General features: G+C 40.6%; 1 protein-coding gene across 1 annotated transcript in view; it reads right to left on the bottom strand.

Moving 5' to 3' along the window:
• The window catches only part of LOC127582931 (vesicle-fusing ATPase), a 220155-nt gene that overhangs the window by 68313 nt on the left and 131718 nt on the right, over positions 1 to 20124 (bottom strand). The window contains exons 15-17 of the mRNA XM_052038589.1: positions 19396 to 19529; positions 12147 to 12213; positions 9094 to 9173 (exon numbers count right to left, since the gene is read on the bottom strand). Coding sequence (XP_051894549.1) covers positions 9094 to 9173; positions 12147 to 12213; positions 19396 to 19529 — 281 coding nt within the window. The remainder of the gene's footprint in view (positions 1 to 9093; positions 9174 to 12146; positions 12214 to 19395; positions 19530 to 20124) is intronic.

Genomic DNA, 20124 nt, shown 5'->3' with positions numbered 1-20124 from the left:
GAGTCCGGACACACAGTTATTTCAGAAGGTAAGATGTGAATGGGACAAAAACAAAATAACTGCGAGGTACAATCTTTGATCGTTATGCTGCTCAAAAGAGATCAAAACTCTGCTTGGTATGGCCACTGTGAAGTATCAGGGCAGTCTGGAGTTCTACAGAGCTCCATCAGGACACACCATAAAACAGAGTCACTGGAGAAACTAGAAGATGGGATGTTAAGATTGGGACAAAACTATGGCAAATGGATTTCAGTGTTGGCAAACCTCAGATCATCCACTCTGCACCAAAAAGGCTAGGGGTTGATTTGATTGAAACTTTCAAGGCTTCTGATTAGGAGCAATGGGCTCAGAAGCATTGTCTAAAAATAAGAACTGGGCCTTTCAGGAGTGAAGCATTTCTGGACACAGAAGAGGGAAGAAATTCAGAATTCTTCTGCAGTTATCAACTGCTGATAAGAAAATTGTTCACTTTAAATCTGAACAAAAACAATCATACTAAAAACATGCAATGTAGGGTCAGGAATAGATTGCACTGATAAGAAGCGCAACACAATTACGGTTCCACCAGCATCTGCAGGTAATTGGTATTCAAATATTACTAACTTGTTTTGTAATCAAATATCAATGATTATAATGTTAATTGGGACGTCTAACTGTGCCATCATTGAACAGCTCTCCTTTAACTATTCTGAGGTCTTCCAAATCCACAGTGCAAGAGGGCCACAGTTGAAAATAGCGTCATAATTGAGACCCAGTCAAAGTCTAAACAGAAAAAGAGTAGTATTGCTTGTTTTTTTTTAATTTAATGATGCTGAGATATATTCTAAACCTCTGTTTTTAATCAGTAGTAAAATCCCAACAGTATGTTAACCATCATTTATAGTATTCCTTTGCAGTTAGTTTGGCTAATAACTTCCCCGGGATGGGAATGTATATAGAGAACTAGAATTACCAAGGCCTAGACAAAACATAAGCATAGAACAATACAGCATGGGAACAGGCCCTTCAGCACACGGTCTGTGCTGACCATTCTGCCAACATAAACTAATCCCACCTGCCTGCACGTAGTCTGCATTTCTCCATTCCCTGCCTGCTTAAATGCCTCTTAAATATCGCTATTGTATCTGCCTCCCCCACTTCCCCTGGCAGTGCATTCCAGGCACCTACCACTGTAAAAAAAAATGGCCTCATGGATCTCCTTTAAACTTTCCCCAGCATCACAGTCATCTGACTCGCTGCCCTGCCCCTAACAAGCATTCTAAATTCCAGATGTGGAAATATGGTCTTCCTGTTAAATCTGTTACCAAATTGTATATATTATAACTTAAATTACATACATTAAAGCTTTTCCAATTGTGCTTTTGCCATTGGAAATAGTGCCCCATTTCTTTATAATGTTACCATTGCAATAAAGGCAACTGCACTTCAAAAGTTAGTTTAGAGTCATACCACACAACACCATACTGACAATCAAGCACCCATTTACCTTAATCTCATTTTATTCTCCTCATATTTCCATCAATTACCCACAGATTCTACCACTCAGTAGCAGCAATTTACAGTAAATAACCTGCACTTGGGAAATCAGAGCAACTGGAGGAAACCCACTGGTTTGCAGGGAGAATGTGCAAACTCTACACAGGAGATCAGGATTAAACCCAGGATGCAGTGAGATAACAGCTCTACAGAATGTGCCATTGTGCCAACTTAACTTGAGTTCTGTAGGATACCCTCTGACTATGAACGACCCAACGCAAATGCAAGTTTTCCTTTCTTTGTTCTCACAGGGCATTAAGTTTTATTTTTAAAGAACAGCATTTCATCTGAAATTTTGAACTATGTCAGAATAAGATGCACAACTTTCAGGCATCTGCTCACAAAGCCAGGTCAAGAATTTAACCAGAAAGGTTTTGATGACATTTGGGCTCCAGATAGGACTTGGTTTGTGAGTGGATATTTCAGCAAGTGAATAGGGAAACACCCAAACAATGGTGCTGGGCCTGAGTTCTGCACAACAACCATGTTAACAGCATCACGAGCACTTGGTTTCCCCACAAATGGGAACGTTTCATTCATGTCGCCTCTTTAAACAAAAAAGCTATCTTCATTTTAAAAAGCCTCTATTATGTCAATCCCAATTAGGTTACTATTTTTTTTACACTCTCTCCTGTGGCTCTTTACAGTTTTTGTACTTCCAAATTCAGATCTGTATAAAGTTCCCCTGAGTGTGGTCTAACCAGAGAACAATGGATGTGTCTTGTGTTAATCATTGGGTGATTATTGGTCATGACATCTGAACTACTAATTTTTACCTAAGAGAGATGGCAAAGGATCGTTTGCACCAACCTAAGTACATGGTGCAATATCTTATCCGAAAGAATGCTGCACTCCCTCATTGCTGGTATAACTAGGTTCTTTCCCGCAAGTTGTTTACAATCTAAAAAAAAGACAACAGTGCAACAATTTTTGACCTGAATTTTATATGAAACCCATTTCAACTTATTTTCAACAATTAGTTCCACAAATAAGGTCTTTTTATTTGTTTGATTAACAGAACTATAGCAGACTGATTTTCTTCCTTCCTACTTTGTAATGATTTCATGACAAACAAAATCACCACTTCAAATGCCCAGTATTTAATTCAAAACTCATCATACTATTGCCTGCTCCATGCTTTGGCAGACCTTTGAAAACTGAAAGGAAAGCCAAACAGAAAAATACACACACAGAAAACAGCCATTTACACCAAGCATTTCAAGCTCTCAGGATAGTCCAGCCAATCACAACATTTTGATGTTAGGTTACTTTAAGATTTAATAAACACAGCAGCTAATTTGCACTAAACAAGGCCCCACATGCAGCAACGAGAGAACACTCGCCCTTGGGTGTCATTTGAGAGTAAGATATTGACCACAGCATGAGGAAAATTGCTCTGCTCTGAGATACTGCTCTGGGAAGACAGCCTGTTTGACATCTCATCCAAAGGATGGAATTTGTACAACACTGCACTCTGTCTATTCCAGCTTATTTTCCTGCCTCCAATTTATATTTAGGAAAAAGGAACAAGCTTGTTCTCAGCCAACCACTATTTTCTGAATTACCTAACCCCTTTACATTTAGCTATCCCTGACACACTCCCCTATTGCACTTATAGAGCAACATAGCATAGAAAATGACCTCAAAGTAACTCACTATGACATATACATAATGCATGGCCCTTATCCACTTTTGAGTAAAAATCAAATTGGAACTTCAAGTGCACTAGTTAACAGTACACACAAACAAAACCAGAGTTAATGGCTAGAATTCATGTCACATTTTAAGAGTTCAGTTATTCAGCGAAAGGATTATTGGTTTCAGTAACACTCTTTACAAAGCACCAGTAATTTTTTTTCCTGGTGTTGCTTCTTATTTAGTTTTGCATTGATAAAACCTGTATATAATCCCATCCACTGACCTATAATTAACTGCACTTTGCCAGACGCCTGATTTTACTTGCAAGATTAAACCATTCATTAAATCCTAAAAAAGACTTTCAAGTTTCAATACTTCACAGGAGGTGAACCTTTTATTTATTTAAAAAGCAACTTGAACTGTGCAATTTGTTTTGATATAGTTACTGCTGGAGTTGCAAAAAATATAATTTATTTTAAAAACTACTGAAAACCTGACTTAAGTTCAAAGTCTCCCTAAATTGCTTAAGAGTAGGTGAGGTCAACAGAAGGGTGGAGTGACCTGATCACTGCACCAGCAATACTTTTGTCAGTTAATTGCTTGGAGAATACCACAAGGTCCCAGGGTCCACATCTGCTCTGTGTGGAGTTTAGAGTTCCACAACCACCCTCCCCGAGTCTTCAGTCATTCATGCACCTGTACAGATGCCATGGGAGATCAGAGGGACTTCTGACTGCATCAAACCATCTGTGGAAGAACCATTAGGGTGGCAGCTAATACTCACACAACAGCATTTAAAACAAGACAAAAAGTGCAGATGCTGGAAGAATTCAGCAGGTCAAGCAGCGTCTGTGGAGACAAAATATGTTAGTCGACATTTCTAGCATTCAGCATTTAAAACAAACTAGTTTTGGAAACAGGAGAGGGTAGACCTCATTAAAAAATATAAATAGCTGTAAGAGTGTTACTCTGCAGTGTATACCATACATGGCAAGAAATATTCTGAAATTCATTGTCAAATACTGACCTGTCACCTCTTTTGGAGCAGTTTATAGTTTAAAATATGATGCCATGTACTGCTACTTGAAACCAATTTACAGTTTAGAGAAACACAGAATGTGTTTCTGTAAGACTGAATTGCCAGAAACTTCAAGCCTGCTTTGTCAGTTCAGTCTCCTCTGCTCTCCAAGGTCTAGTGCTGAAGCAGACTGCAACATTTGACTTTGAGTTGAACATTTACTTCCAGCTCCTGAGCATCATCTATCTCTGCCCCTTTTTGCTGAAGCCCTCACTATGCTTACGTCACCTCTTTTGTGGGCTTTTTCAATGTTCGCCAGCTGTTCTTCCATATTCTAAATCAGTTTCTTCCAAAACCCTCTGGTCTCTATCCTGTACCACAAGAAATCTAGATCACCTATCATACCCTGCTTACTGATGTTCATTGACTTCCTGGCCCAATAATAGATAACAGTTTAAATTCTTATTCCAGTATGTAACCACTCCTTGTGGCCTTACCTTCATTTCTTTCATCCTAATACTGGTGTCTATGCTTTAGCTTATCTGTACTCAAAGCTCTGGAATTCCATGAGATTTTTATGCCTCTCATTTTTCTCTTTATGACATAGGTGGCCAATTGGTCCATCGAGTCCATGCTAGCTTTCTGAACAAGCCCCTCAATCCCTCATTACATTCCCTCTTATGTGCCCATTAATACCACCTCCCCTATTCTCTTATTGCTCACTTCCACTAGGAGCAATTTATAGAGGCCAATTAACCTATCAAGCTCCCTAACTCCCACATTCCATAAAAGCCTTCCTTAAAACCCAGCTTTGTGGCTGAACTTCTCTCAGCTCTCAACCATTTCCCTCCTTCACATTACTAGCAATTTTTATGGTCTGCTTGAGCCTCTTAGTGCCTGGGGTGGGTGGCTTGCCGTGTACAAAGTGCTCATAACAGCAAGTAATTGTATGATGCAGCATCACAAATATAACAACTTTCGAGATAAGCACAAGATTTGATTGTCAGGCTATTCTAATCACAGACATCCATACCACCATCTGACAAAGATGGGAACTCCAGAACTTTGAACTCAGACCAGCACAGTATCATTTCAAATAAAGAGGAACTGAATGGTAACAAGACCTCCGAGTAGTAGGACATCATGTAGAAAACACAAACACAGTCCAGGAACTACCCAGTTCATCATAAAACAACGTGTCGATAGATGAGCAAACATTAATGCACAGAAATCAGATCATTCCTAAATAGGAGCACTAATCCTGGATGGCTTGATTCATTCGGAGCCTATTCATGCCGGTCTAGTGTTGATGCAAGAAATGTTTTCAAACCTCATGGAAACACACTGCTACATTTGCAGTGACCTGTGCTGCATTAAAATAGTCCTGACAATTACCACTGATATTGGGGCTCCACACTTAAAAATGATCTGCCACATGAGAAAAGTGATCAGTGTCATGGAACTTTAGTGCACCGAGGTTTGGGTCTACGTAACCTCTCCCTGCCTTTTATTCTATTTGTATAGATCAACTCAGAGGAAGCACAAGCTGATCTTTGCTTGACACTGACCACCAGTTAGTGAGGCTTTTCTAGGAAGTTATTTGTAGATGATAACATTTGCAATGAAAATTGAGAGAGGAAAACATTCAGAAGGCTAGTTGAGCAGTCATAACCATTGGAAAGTAAACAAGCAAATGGATAGGTAGGGCAATGACTGTTCACAGTATGCCGAGGACAAATCTTGATCTTCAAGAAATGAAGTGGGGAAAATGGGGTTGCTCTGAGAGGCGGTATAAACTCAATGGGCTGAATGGTCTCCTTGCACACTGCAAGACAAGTGGACGGTTGGAAAGCCTCAAGTATTAAATGTTGTTCACGTAGGTGGTCACCGATTCCTCAGCTGGGAGGTGAAATATTTTAGTGAAATAGACAGCTCTCTATTTGCCTAGTCTTCAGACCTTTTACCCTGTATTTGGAAAGTCATCTCCATGAATGAAGGTGAATGAAGGTGTCCAGTGGTTTGCCATGCTCAATTTTCTGCTATTCTCACATGGACAAAGGTTAAAGTTTGCCACCTCCTCTGTACGGCACAGTGTATCTGCAATTGTGCTCCATGCATTTCTGCCAAACAGTCACTTCGGAAACTCAGTCTCTCATCTCACCAATCCCTCAGTTAACACACTTCAACTCAGATCTCTGGGCAATTAACATGGCCACTACTGCTGAGTTTGTTATGGTGCAGCCAAAGAATTAAAACCTTCCAGGCTTCACCAGTAGCAGGAGTAGAAATGCCTTGCTGTCTGCTCAGCTGTACAGATTTTAATCACAGTACTTCTGCAAAATCCGCTTGAACCAAATGAATTTCTCCTCTGTGAATGCTAAGAAATCCTTGAGCTCAGCCAGTTATAATGAAACTACCTCAGCTGTATCACCCTGTAATGTATGGGACCAACTTGCTGCCTGAAGCAGAGAACTCTTTTGAAGGCAAGAGTAGTCATTAAAGCTCTTATTCACCCTGAACAGGCAAATGAATAATGCTTGATACACAAAAAAAAACAGGAGACTCAAGAGAGACTGCAGATGCTGAAAATCTGGAGCAACACACAAAATGCTGGAGGAACTCTGTGGGTCAGGCAGCACCTATGGAGGGACCCAGAGTTCCTCCAGCATTTTGTGTGTCACTAAACAAAAAAGGCTCACTTTTATCCATCACTTCCTCTGCTACCTGCTATGTCTGGCTCTCCACCTCTTCATCAGACAAAGACAACAAATTGCCTCATTCAGCATCTGCCTTGTACACCTGATGTTTCTCACGCAGAAAGACTTAAAGTTCCTGAATGACAAAAGTTATGAAGAATAACCAAGTTTGAGCAATTCCCTTCCAAAAAAGACAGATTTGTGACCAGTTGAAGGATTCAACTTTCAAAGCAAGAGTACCTTCAGTATGCAACTGTTTTGCATGAGGTAAAGTGCTCGACCAGGCTTTCCTTAGAATGAAAAATACAGAAGATTCCCTCATGTTTTTTTCAAGAATCATCTATCAAATCACAGCAAAAAAGCTGTTTTAATTACAGGAGCCCAAAAAATAACTGAGTTAAGCATCGTTAAACGTGTGCCCATTGGAAATGCACTGAGAAACAGTCCAGAATACTTCCAGGTTACATCCCAGATCTATCACATTTACCAATATCATTTATAGCACTGTATCATAAAATCTAGTGTACATATCATAACTGTGTATAAGTCAACATCCGCCCACCCACTTTGGGGTCTTTAATTTTAAGAAAACATCTTTCACGAAAAATTCTCACCATTTCACAGACCTTATTATCCACAATTGAGAACTGCTCACTCTGAAAATTGTACACAAGTTTACACTTTGGGAAAAAAATCCTATCAAGTCATAAAGATTGAAAGTATTTTTATATTTATTCACTCATCACATGTAGCTCCCACTGGAATTAACAGCATTGCTCAAGCATAAGTGCCCATGAACTGAGGTTGCAGTTAAGAGTCAGCCAGACTGCTGGGTCTGGAGTCACATAGAGGTCAGATTGGGAAAAGTGCCAGAATTCCTTTCCTGAAGAATGTCAGTGAACCAGCTAAGTTTTTAAACAATCTGGTAGTTCATGGTTATTGTTACCAAGACTAGCTTTAATTCCAGATTGTTTTAATTTAAATATCCCAACAGTGGGATTCAAACTTATGGCTCTGAACGAATTGTACAGGGGTTAAGTTAGAGTTCTGGAACCAATGGACCAGTTTGAAACTTGCATACATATCAGCAGAGTAGACAAGTATCCTAGGCCTCATTTGTTGAAGCAGCAGGAGCAGAGGTGCCATTCCAGTGTAGGGGTGGGCCAATCAGGCATGTGGGAAAGCCAACCTGACAGTGGGCATGAAGAGGTCAACTCTGATACCCAACGTGACAGGTCAAATGCGAGCCCACCTGATGTCACAATCCATGGTTTGATAAGACTTACTAATATACACACCGGTGTACAAGTTCCACATGCACCTGCCCAACATCCCTACACTTCTTTTTGCCTTTTTAAAAGGATTCCAAGAAAATATGTTGTAAACCAGAGTGTAGTAGAAACAGTCACAAAATAAAGTGAGTAAACAACACAAGAAGGCTCAACTGTCCATCATATTTATCACTCAAATAACAAACATATTATCTGGTCATTGTCATTTCTTTAAGTGACCTTGGTGTGCAAATTTGTCTGCTGCATTCTCACAGTACCACTTATTATATGGCAAAAGTACTTTATTGGTTTCAAAGCACTTTGGTGTGTCCTGAGGTCATGAATAGTACTATCTGAACTGGTAGTGTGTGTGGACACTGAATCGACAGGGCACTGGCCAACAACCAGTCCAAGCTGTATGCATTAATCATGGTCAGGGATTATGCATGAAGAAAAGGTCAACATAGTGGAGACACAGAAAGGCCTATTGCCATGTGGAACCCTAATTATCAGTTGTCATCAGAAAATTGGAGGAGGCATGGAATCACATCAAAAGCACAACCATACAAGGAGAAGGCAGAATAATCATGGATTTAATATGAATTTCACATGGATTTACATTAAAATCCATGATCACCTTGGAGAACAGGGTTGTTGAACAACCAGTTTGAGGCCAAGCCACACTGCACATTTACCCTAGCTTTAAAATGGTTCTCCTCAAGAGAACTTGGTTCAGGGTTACATACGTTTTTTTGTCAAGGACAGCACAACATTCATATATTCATTTCATCCAACAAAGATTCTAATTACATTTTTAAAAATCTTACACAGACAATATTCCAAAAAGCTCAAATCCCCTGCAGTATTCAAAATAATGAATTCACAAAATAACACGCATGGTTCAATCATTATTTGAAGCAATGTTTTAACTTACATGAGGAGATGACTTTTTCAACAGGACCAGTAGTGCTTGAAGTACTAGGTTGGAGAAGCGTGGGCCAATGGGGACATAATCTGAAATCAAAGAATAAGATCTTTCTCATTTATAATTCTGTGATCACTCCCTAACCCATTGCTGTGTTTTGATTCAACAACATACTATACTTCATTACCCCTCATGGATGTGCAAGGACAATAATATTACAAAGGCAACTGTGCAACTAAACGAGACTGGGTTTTGTATTTACTTAGATTAACTGGAGCTGGAGGGGTGTGTTCATTTCTGGGTGCTACACTTTAGAAAGTGTGTCAGAACCTAAGAGACAGATTTACCAGAATGGCAACAGCAGTGAGGGACTTCAATTAGCAGTTAGGCTGGTCTTGTTCCTCGAGGGGAGGACAAGGTAAGAAGATTTCAGAAGTGTTCAAAATCATGAACCACGTATTACTTCCAGTTGCAGAGCGTCAGCTACCAGAGAACAGAGGTTTAAGCCAAATGATAAAACAGAGACAATACAAATATATTGGTTGTTGCGAATTGGAATTCACTGTTAGAAGTAGATTCAATCGTAATATGCAGAAAAGAATTGGATAAACGTTAAGAGGGAAGTGAATTAATAGTGCCATGGAGAAGGAGCAAGGTGGTGGGACAAATTGGAAAGCTCCAGCACAGAAATGACAGATCAAATGGCCTCCTCCTGTGCTGAATCATTCTATGGCACACAAAGTACTTATCCCAGAGTAGAGCCTTCATCTGTTTGTGATGGCAAGTGAACACATGATAATGGGCTTAAATGGTCATATGGTGTAAAAGAAACTGGGACCTATCCAATGTTTTTTGAGACAGCTATAATACTGTGCTGTTCTGTGATCCTGCACGCAGCCATGCTCGCAAACAGCACAGGTCTATAAATGCGCCACCGTCTCTTGGCCCATACTTCCTGCTAACACAGCTGCCTCAGATGTAAAAGGTAGTGTATTTATACTAAGTAGCATTTGTTGTCCAGGCAGAACATTCTCTAATTTACATAGACTGCTGATATCATAACCTAATCAGATCTAGGATTTGGCTTGAATGGCAAAAGCCCTCTTGCAGTTTGTTCACATATTAAAACAAGCGACTTGGAACAGAACAGTGAAAGGCTAAAATCTAATCAATCCCACAGATCCTGTCTACCAGTAACAGTCAGAATGCAGCAACCTGGAATCAGAATGTGGACCCGCATCCTGCTCCAACATTGCACTGCCCAAAGACACAAAGTTGTCATACAGTCCAGAATTAATTCAGTATGGAAATTGGATACTGATGCTGGCAGACGAACAGACCGAAAGGAGTGACTGTGTCTGAAGAGAATACACTGTGTACTGGTCTGAAGTGAGAACATTTCCTCACATTTTAGAACTTCTCTTCATGCTTCCACTTATAGTCCACGGCCACTGAGTGTAATTGTGTGGATATTTGCCAGATATCACTGCGATTGATTGATAAAGTCAGAAATGCCTCCGTTTATTTTGCCCGTGCCCTCTCTGAAACAACCATCCAACTAGCCCCAAACCTATACCACTAAAAAAGTAGTTAAAGTGCTTTTGGTTAAAGTGCATATTAAATTCCCCTTTAAAAGTATATACTGAATCTGCTTCCACAATCTTTGTGGCAGTTTATTCCAGATCACAATACGATAAAAAAATCTTCTACTCCCCTGCCAGGATTTAGCATGGATTGAATTGGTGACTAAGTAATTCACACTGTTATGGGTCAGATAGATCTAGGGTCATCTAACATTACCTGGAGAGAAGCCACAGCCACAATTGTGGGACGATAGAAGTGGCTGATGCACAAGAAGTCAAAGTCGTTCTAGGGTTTTAGGACTGAATATTCAAAAAAAAGTCAAAGAAAAATAATTTTATAAAATTCTTCAGTGCGGTAAATTTAAATCATTAGAATTTTGTGCCATGTATTATGCTCATGCATCAACTTACGGTTTACAGATAAAGTAGTGAAAGCTAGATTCTGCACACTGAAACCTTGGACAAGTAGTTCTGTGACACAGTTTTCAAATTAGTCTCATTGCTTTGTGCTGCCAATGAATGCTTTGATTTCAATAATTCACCATATGGGATGGGACTCCCACTTCTCTCATACAGGCAGTTTACTCAGTCTCATTAAGCACCAAGTCCAGCTATGAATTAGGCAAATGGCACAGTAAAGCTTCAGAGAAATGATTAATAAGACCCCATTCACCACACTATCCCACCTAGTCCTGCCAAATTTTACTCAGACAACTTAAGTCCTAGGTTGCATCTCTGGTCTATGCCGAAATGAACCGCTGCAGCGTAATCGCCTTTGGTCAGTGGACGAGGAAAGGGCAAAAAACAAAAGCAAAATCAATGGGGGTTCCTATTCTTGATCCACCTCACACTGAACTATCTGGCTCCCTTACAAGCACTCTAAGATAGAGACAAACTCCTAGCTGCATCCATAACAATAAGAGCAAGTTTATACAACAAAGTAGATCTGATCCCAGCTGTGGCAGAGCTCATTCGGGGGAAAAAGTGCCATTCCACAAGTGATCCACAAGGCAAAAGGATAGAAGAAAGAAAATTACATCTATCGTCACTATCTGATAACCCCTGCTGCAGAGTGCTCGCTCTGGTGCTGATACATTGGAACTTGAGTCAGACGGGATGTCTAACAATTGCTGACAATGATCAGAGAACTTCTAAAATGATTGCAGCAGAGAGGCCATTCAGCCTATCGAGTACGTGTCGGCTCTGTGTACAACAATCCAGCAGCCCTCGTTCCTGCTGGTTTCTGAACCCTCACGTGCCTACTCAGTTCCATTTTGAAAGCTCCAATCAACAGCTTCCATTACCCTGCTGTCTCAAATGGTGAAAACAAAACAAATGGAAATCAAGGTAACTGAGGAAGGCCAATCTGACAACTGCAAGCCTATAAAGTGGTTCCTCAGGTTAATCACAGAGAAAGGTCCGTGTTCAGTGTGTAGAACAGCCAAGTGATTGGATTGTCATGAGGCGTCTCCAGCTTACCCAGCAGTCGCTCAATGTCATCAACCACGACGCAGCTCAGTTGCGACTTGTATGCATCCTCAAAAATCTGTCAACAGAAATTAATAGATTATTAACCAGTTCGTCAGGTGGGCTTGGTAGTAGCACATTTTTGTAAATTGAGAGCTTACACACAAATGTATGCCAAGCCTTGGGTTTCAAAATCCTCAGAAAAATTCTTGTTGTACAGTATGATCCAGCCAAATGAGCAGCATTACACAGTACTGGGTAAACATTCCTAAAATTGCAGAGAAAGCAGCTGCTAGAACTTAAAATTTTCCCATCACAAGTTCTACTCTAGTACCTTCATCAGAGAGTTTTCTGCCAAATTTATTTTTACCATCAGAAATAGTACAACATACCTGAACACCAGTGTCACAGCCCAGAGGGAGATCATTCAGCTTAATACCAAGTGTCAGATCTACAACACAGCTATCTGCTTAGTTGCTACCCCATACACTTGCAAAATATTCCTTCAATACTATTTATTACCTCCCCATTTGAAACCATGCAATGGATGCTGCTACCATCACCATTTCTTGATGACAATTCCACATGCAAGTGAATCTCTGCATCAATATTTCTCTTGTTATATCCTTCCATTCAGTAAAGAATAGGTGAGTTGGTCACTACCCTATACAAACCTCCAACATTACTTGCTTCATCTCACCCTATTACATTACTTTCTATTCTTTTCTACCTCCTGTAATTACCTTGCCCCCTCCTTTAAACAAATGTTGAATATTTACATTGGTCCCTCACGTGATAGCAGACAGAAAGCAGGCAGCATTGGTGGTGGTGGGATATCATTACCAATAAGAAATAACGAAGGCAGTGACAACATTAGAAGCAGAATCCACAGATTAAAGATAGTGAATCAGACATTTTTTAAAGAATTTTATTTACAGCGTGGTAACAGGCCCTTCCGGCCCAACAAGTTCGTGCCGCCCATTTTAGACCCCCAAATTAACCTACCCATACGTCTTTAGAATGTGGGAGGAAACCGGAGCACCCGGAGGAAACCCACGCAGACACGGGGAGAACGTACAAACTCCTTACAGACAGTGACGGGAATCGAACCCCGATCACTGGTGCTGTAGTAGCGTCGCGCTAACCACTATGCTTGTTAACCTATCAAGTAGCAAAATGTGCGTGTGAGGAAAAAGCAAGCAAGCAAATTTGTGAAAGGAGTCATGGGCAAAGTCATAGCGGATTTTAACTACAAATGGCAAAAGTCAGAAACAGGGTGAAGGGAACAGTTTTTACAATGCCTCCAACTTCTTTCTTAAGCATTATGTAGAAGAACAAATAAGAAACTCTAAGACTCCTTAAGGTTACCCGACTGGCGTATCTATACTGGTACCTTGCCTAGCATTTGGGACGCATTCCCAGGAATAACAGCACTAATGGAATCAGCACTGAACTGTCATTAAATCATCACATAGAGATAAGCATTACTGAGAGCACTGCCTGACTAAGAACCGGGCAGAAAACCCCTGCCCTCCCCACCTTCTGCAATAACCAGCTAGGGAGAGCAATGTACTAAGGGGAGGCGAGATAGCAGCTTCCTTCCCAGCCAACTGGAGGTGACAGTAGGATCTGTCTGCACATGGAATAGGTGTTGCCATTCTGCAGCAACGTGGGTGGTCAGGGTGCAGCTCTCTGTCTCACCTCTCAATGAACTGGCGCACCACTCACCCAGCTCGCTCAACACCAGCCTCACAGGCAGCCCCCCCACACCGAACCTTGGGCTATTTATTGCAGGTGCAGTAATTTCTAGCATGCAGCGATGGCGACTGCAGGGGTTTGCACCAAGTTCCCGGCACAGAATCACTCAGTTTAGGCAGCTATATTTGTCCAAGTATTGAAGAGTATGTATCTGTGATTAGACTAACTGACAGAGAAAACTTCAGCAGCCAATGAGGTAGGGCTAAATGGGGTACCATGATACACTGTACAGCAAAGCATTAGGGGCCACAGAGAGTCAGACTCTGGTATTATACACATATATTGCACCTAACAGAGGTCACCCAGTAGAGATCATCCCCAGCCCCTCCAACATCCTCACCATAGAACACTACAGCACAAGAAAACAGGCCATTCAGCCCTTCTAGTCTGTGCCAAACGTTATTCCGCTAGTCCCATTGACCTGCACCCAGTCCATAACCCTCCAGACCTCTCCCGTCCATGTATCTATCCAATTTATTCTTAAAACTTGAGTGAGCCCGCATTTACCACATCAGATGGCAGCCCGTTCCACACTTTCACCAGTCTGAGTGAAGAAGTTCCCCCTAATGTTCTCCCTAAACCTTTCCCCTTTCACCTTAAAGCCATGTCCTCTCGTACTTATCTCTCCTAATCCAGGTGGAAAGAGCCTACTCGCATTTACTCTGTCTATACCCCTCATAATTTTGTAAACCTCACATTGAAGTACTTAAATCAACTGTAGCAGCTTGCACAATAGAGGCCAAATCAGTTTCCTTGGGTAGACACCAAGCAACTGCCATCAGTTCTACACTGATCAGGTTAGCCCCACCTTGAATTTTTTTGGAGCAAATCTATCTGCGCTGTCCACTGCTCTGATGTCTTTGTTTACACAATTGGATCTTAACATTTCAAAACTGATCATTGTTTGTAAGTTTCAATACATTCAATCGAAGTAATTGGTTAGCTAATATCATTCCCTTTCAAGTATTTAAGCATTTTAATTGGTTTATTAACGTGTTAATGCATTCAGAACATTCATGCTGATGGGGAGGTCTATATTATGTCAAAGCGGAGGGCATTATTGGGGTTTTAACCCTGTCCCATGTGGATGATGAGGATATAGAACTTCCAAGGTAATGCTAATGATCAAACAGACTGTGCTTTATAGAATGACTAGAAATAAATAAGGCTTGAAAGACTTACATTTTATTATCTCAGGAATCCAAAAATAATTTAGAATCTAAGTAGCAAATTTGAACAATTGGTTGGTGACATGGCAGGCAATTTATATCTAGCAAGGTACCATAAGCAACGACATGATAATGATCATAGCGTCCATTTTAAGTTGATTAAGGAACAAATGATTGGTTAAACTGCACTTCTCTGCAAATCTTGCCATGCAAGCTTTGAAATCCACTTGGGGAAGTTGGACTTTGGTTTAAGATTCACAAGATAACACCTCCATAGATGTTTATAGGTGGACACCAAGATGTCATCAAACAAGCACAGGCTCAAAAGGTCAGCATACATATTATTTGCTCTTGGAATTATTGAGAATGCTAGTCAAATTCAGGATTAAATTAAAAGCACAGTGATAACGTACACCTTTACTAGCCTGATCACTGGACCTGCTTAAATGGGTGGCCAAGTAAATGTAGAGTCCCTACTGCTGTTTCATTAATGTAGTTTATTCAATTTACATTTAGTGGTGTGACCCGCAAGGTGGTCAACACCAAACTAAATGATTCTATCAGCATGACCTTGCCTTGGGACAGTACATTCAAAGTACTGGAGTATTAAATCAAATTTAACAGTTAACTGTGTTAGGATTTAATTAGAAATTTAATGTGGAAAACCATATTAAAAAAACTCAAATTTCTCAATGTAGTCTTCAGCAGCGAATGTATTCAGAATGGGAGGGCTTTACGTTACAATGAAATATTGGTTATTCTTCTGCCATCGACGACTAGAATATCCTGTTCAAATTTCATTTGGAAACTCTTGCTTGCACTAACCCTTGACCATTTATCTTGAATATATGTATGGGAATGGTATGTAGAATTTCAAAAGTTTTTGCACATTGCCTCTTAAATTTAAAGAGACCAAGGGCAAACCAAGAGACCAGGGTACTTGAGATAAAATGGGGAAAGCACAGCTCACAGTCTGGCACTCTCAGATTCTTTCATTCAAGAATTATGCCAGAGCTGATCTGCCTCGAGTTGAATATGTGCATGGATGTTGCTTGTCACTTGCCTATCATTGCCCACCCTTTAATGGAGTCAGTTTGGTGGGCAAAGGGGCTATTGTTACATGAGCACCATCCTTACTTTAACCAGAATTTAACCATCTAAGAGGAGAGTATGACCTTGCTGAAAGAATCAATTTAGAATCCAAAGCTTGACTGATGACCTGCAGAAGAGAATATTTTGAAATTACGCAACTACTAAACACACAGATCCTCCATTTTTATAAACCATCTTTGCCATGGAGATCGAATACATGGTGGTAGTGGTGTGCCTTGGTATATTTTTGTATGTTAAAAGAATGACACAACAAACTTCTTATTCTTGCAATTTCTTCTATGTCATCTTTCAAAGTGCCTCAACTTTCTGTTACTGGAGGTAAAGCATTAGTGAAAGCAAGGCAGTCCCTTGTGCTGGATTTGTTGTGGGAATGCAGAGATCCACCGTGAGAGGAATCCCAGTCTCCACCAACATTACCTCCACAACTTTAGTAAAAGTAAACTTTCCATTAGGAGTCTTTGGGCCAGAACAGGAAGCTACTCCTACATTTAACACCTGGCTTAATTTGGGTAACAGCACAAGCAACGGACTGAACACAACACAGCAAGCGAGCACACGCAGTGTAATCCACTGTTAATTGACCTGCTGCTCAGAAAAGAAGTGCTTTGACTACTTTCATCATGAAGTCCTCAAACTCAACTGTGGCTCAATAGTACCTCTTGCTTAAGTCAAAAAGTTGAAGTCACATTCCAGAGCCATGCACACCTGATCCAGGCTGACGCTTTAGCCCACTACTGGATGAGCCCTGCAGTATTGGGGGTGCCGGCTTTCATGAGACATTAAAACAATCTGTTCGCATGCATGTAGAACCACAGAACACTACAGCACAGAAAACAGGCCATTCAGCCCTTCTAGTCTGTGCCAAAACTTTATTCCGCTAGTCCCATTGACCTGCACCCAGTCCATAACCCTCCAGACCTCTCCCATCCATGTATCTATCCAATTTATTCTTAAATGAGCCCGCATTTACGTCAGATGGCAGCTCGTTCCACACTCTCCCAATCTGAGTGAAGTTCCCCCTAAACCTTTCCCCTTTCACCCTAAAGCCACATCCTCTCATATTTATAAGTAAATATATTTTTACATATATAAGTAAAAAATTCTGTTGCAGTATCAATCATTTAAGACAAAGGTAAATGAGTTTCATCAATTGAAAATAAAAACCTGTAAATGCTGAAAATCTAAAGTAAAAGAAAATATTGTAAATACTGATCAGGTCAGGCAGCATCTGGAATGAGAGTTAATGATTCAGATCAAAGACCTTTTATCGAATTGGAAACGTGAAAGCCTCAGAGGGGTGGGAGAGGAATAGATAGGGTAGATGGAATATTTCTGATTGCCCGAGTCCCAGGTTGCCAATGGCAACATGCTGTTTATGAAGTTGCCTGGTTGATGGATTAGGGGGAGAAAACAAATAGAGGGACATGTAAAAGCTGTGAAACACAGGCCAGAGCTGTTACAGAGAACTGAAACCAAAAGGAGAAAGTTGAAAATGCTCAGATCAGGTAGCATCTGGGAAGGTTTATCAAGTGTCCCTGCCAATGTTTATTTCTCAATAAAATAATCATATTGTTGCCAGTAGGAGCCTGTGAACCAAACAGATTAAAGATATTTAATTGTCCAGTTCACAACAGCAACCACACTCTAGAAATAGCACTTTTGGACACTTTTCTTGTGTGAAATTTCCAGCCTTTCAATGCATTCTCAATCATTTGCCATCCCACATGTTAATGTAACATAGTGAAGTGGGTGAAGCAGTTACAAAGGCAACATAATTCAAGGATGCAGTGGCACAAAAGACCCAAGAATCCCAAAAGCAACCAAATATAAAAATGTCACATTGAGCTATGTTCCTGCTTATTTAGCTCCCGCTTCAATATCAGTGGTATAGCACTGTTTGCAGATTCTAAAGAGGCATCTCCTAATAATTGACTGTAGCGTTTTCAGCAAAAAGCAGAAAATTAACCTCCCCTCATATCCTTCATAAACCTAAACATATCATTAACTCTGGAGACTGCAGATGCTGGAATCTGGAGTTTTTAAACTCACCGAGTTCCTTCAGCATTTTTTTTATACTATATCATAAACTCCGTTACCTTCAATCAAACTCGCCCCAAGTGCCATTCAGTCATCAGCCCTGTTCTCACTATCATATTACTTTCTGATTCAGTAAGTGCCTTGTTTTTAATAAATGTCAGGCTTATTTTCAAATCTGTCCTTAATCTCAAAATTGTGAAAAATCTGTGCTCCTCCAATACTAACCGTATGCACCCAGATATTCAGTGCTCCAACTTTAACTGATGTGCTTTCAGCTGTCTTGGCTACAAGGTCAGGCATTCCATCCATAACCCTTGCTAGCTTTCCCTCCACTGAGGCACACCATAAAACCTTGAGCCTTAGGTCACTTATTCTAGCATGTCAGATGGAGCAGTCAAATAACATTTGATAATGCTTCTCTGAAATACCTCAAGATGTTTTACAGACAAATGAAAAGATACTGTAGCAAAGTCTTCCTGTCATGGACCTTTCAATTCAATGAGGTCAACAGACTAGTTTGAATTTTGCGGCAGTGAATCTTTTGCTGCTTGGCATTTACAACCACCAGAGGGCAGTGCCTCACATACGTGATGGCCCAACCCACTGCAAAAGGCGGCTATACAACTTCCACATCATAAAGTGCAGCTGCTCTCCTTAACTAAGGTGAATGAGAAATTATGCTGGGGAGGGGGGAGAAAAGAGGTGGGGGGGGGGGAAGGAAGAGGGTGGGGGGGAAGGAAGAGGGTGGGGGGATATAAGATAATTGACAGAAAAGAATAAAAAAAAGTTCAACAATGGGTGCAGCTTTTAACCTTTGGTTTATTTCTACCAGAAACCCTTTCTCCTGCACTTCAAGTTAATGCTGGCCCTCAAGTACCTTAATTCCAGTCTAGTGACATGGCCCAAGTCTGGTGCTTGGAAAGGACCACTGAGACTCGCTCTCCATCCAACACTTGAGTTCTGACTCATTCCCCTCAGCTAAAAACATGCACTTCAAAAAATCATGCTAGAAGCAGCCCATAACTTCTAGATTTGGAACCAATTTAGTCAGCAGAAAATAGAAACAAATCCTTGTGCAAATGACCTACGTGGGTTCAGATTGAAGCTAAGTTTGAGAACAGGAATTGCAGGAAACAGTCTTATTTTTAAGAAGTATCATGCAGATCAAGCACAGAAGCAGTCACCTTTTTTATGGCCTGGCATTTTGCTGTCTCTGAGAATCCAATCATCTTATCAGGAGAGCAGATCTTAATGAATGGGAATCCAGACTTCTCTGCAATCTTTGCAGCCAATGCAGTCTTGCCACTGTTTGGTGGCCCTATTGAGAATGTAAACGAGAAATGAATGAGCAAGTCAAATGTACTTTCATATTAGCAACATGCACCTAGACTTTTTATTTCAAAAATATACTTATGAACTTATTCATAACATACAATCATATCAATGAGACATGTCATTGTCTTCATTTACAATGCCAAGAATATCATATCTGCTCACAATATTTACAAAACATTAACATGTCATCAATTTACATTTTCTCCCCCAAAAGATTTACCTTACTCAGGACACGTCATTACCTTTGTTCACTGTACCAAGCAATTCAATACATTCCCCTCCAAGATATCAACATCATAAATTTTTCATTCTTAAACACTGCTTCAATGAATCGTTACAGGACCCAGTCCCTCAGTGTCCAGTGGCAGCAGGACCCTAGACTTCAGAACTTCCCCACAGAGTCTTAGCAGAGCTGGCAAACACAAGAAGGTGGATGACTTGTCTCATCTGCATCGCTGCCACCTTGAGGTGAAGAGGGATTGAGACTGTGGCTGTGTATGAAGGATCTGACTGGGAGGGCCCTTCTCACCATCAGTTAAGTGAGGCCATAGTGCTTATTTGAGGAGTTCTGGTGATAA

The sequence above is a fragment of the Pristis pectinata genome, chromosome 25, assembly GCF_009764475.1.
Source record: "Pristis pectinata isolate sPriPec2 chromosome 25, sPriPec2.1.pri, whole genome shotgun sequence".
Lineage (NCBI taxonomy): Eukaryota > Metazoa > Chordata > Chondrichthyes > Rhinopristiformes > Pristidae > Pristis > Pristis pectinata.
This window is presented reverse-complemented; position numbering and strand designations above follow the sequence as displayed.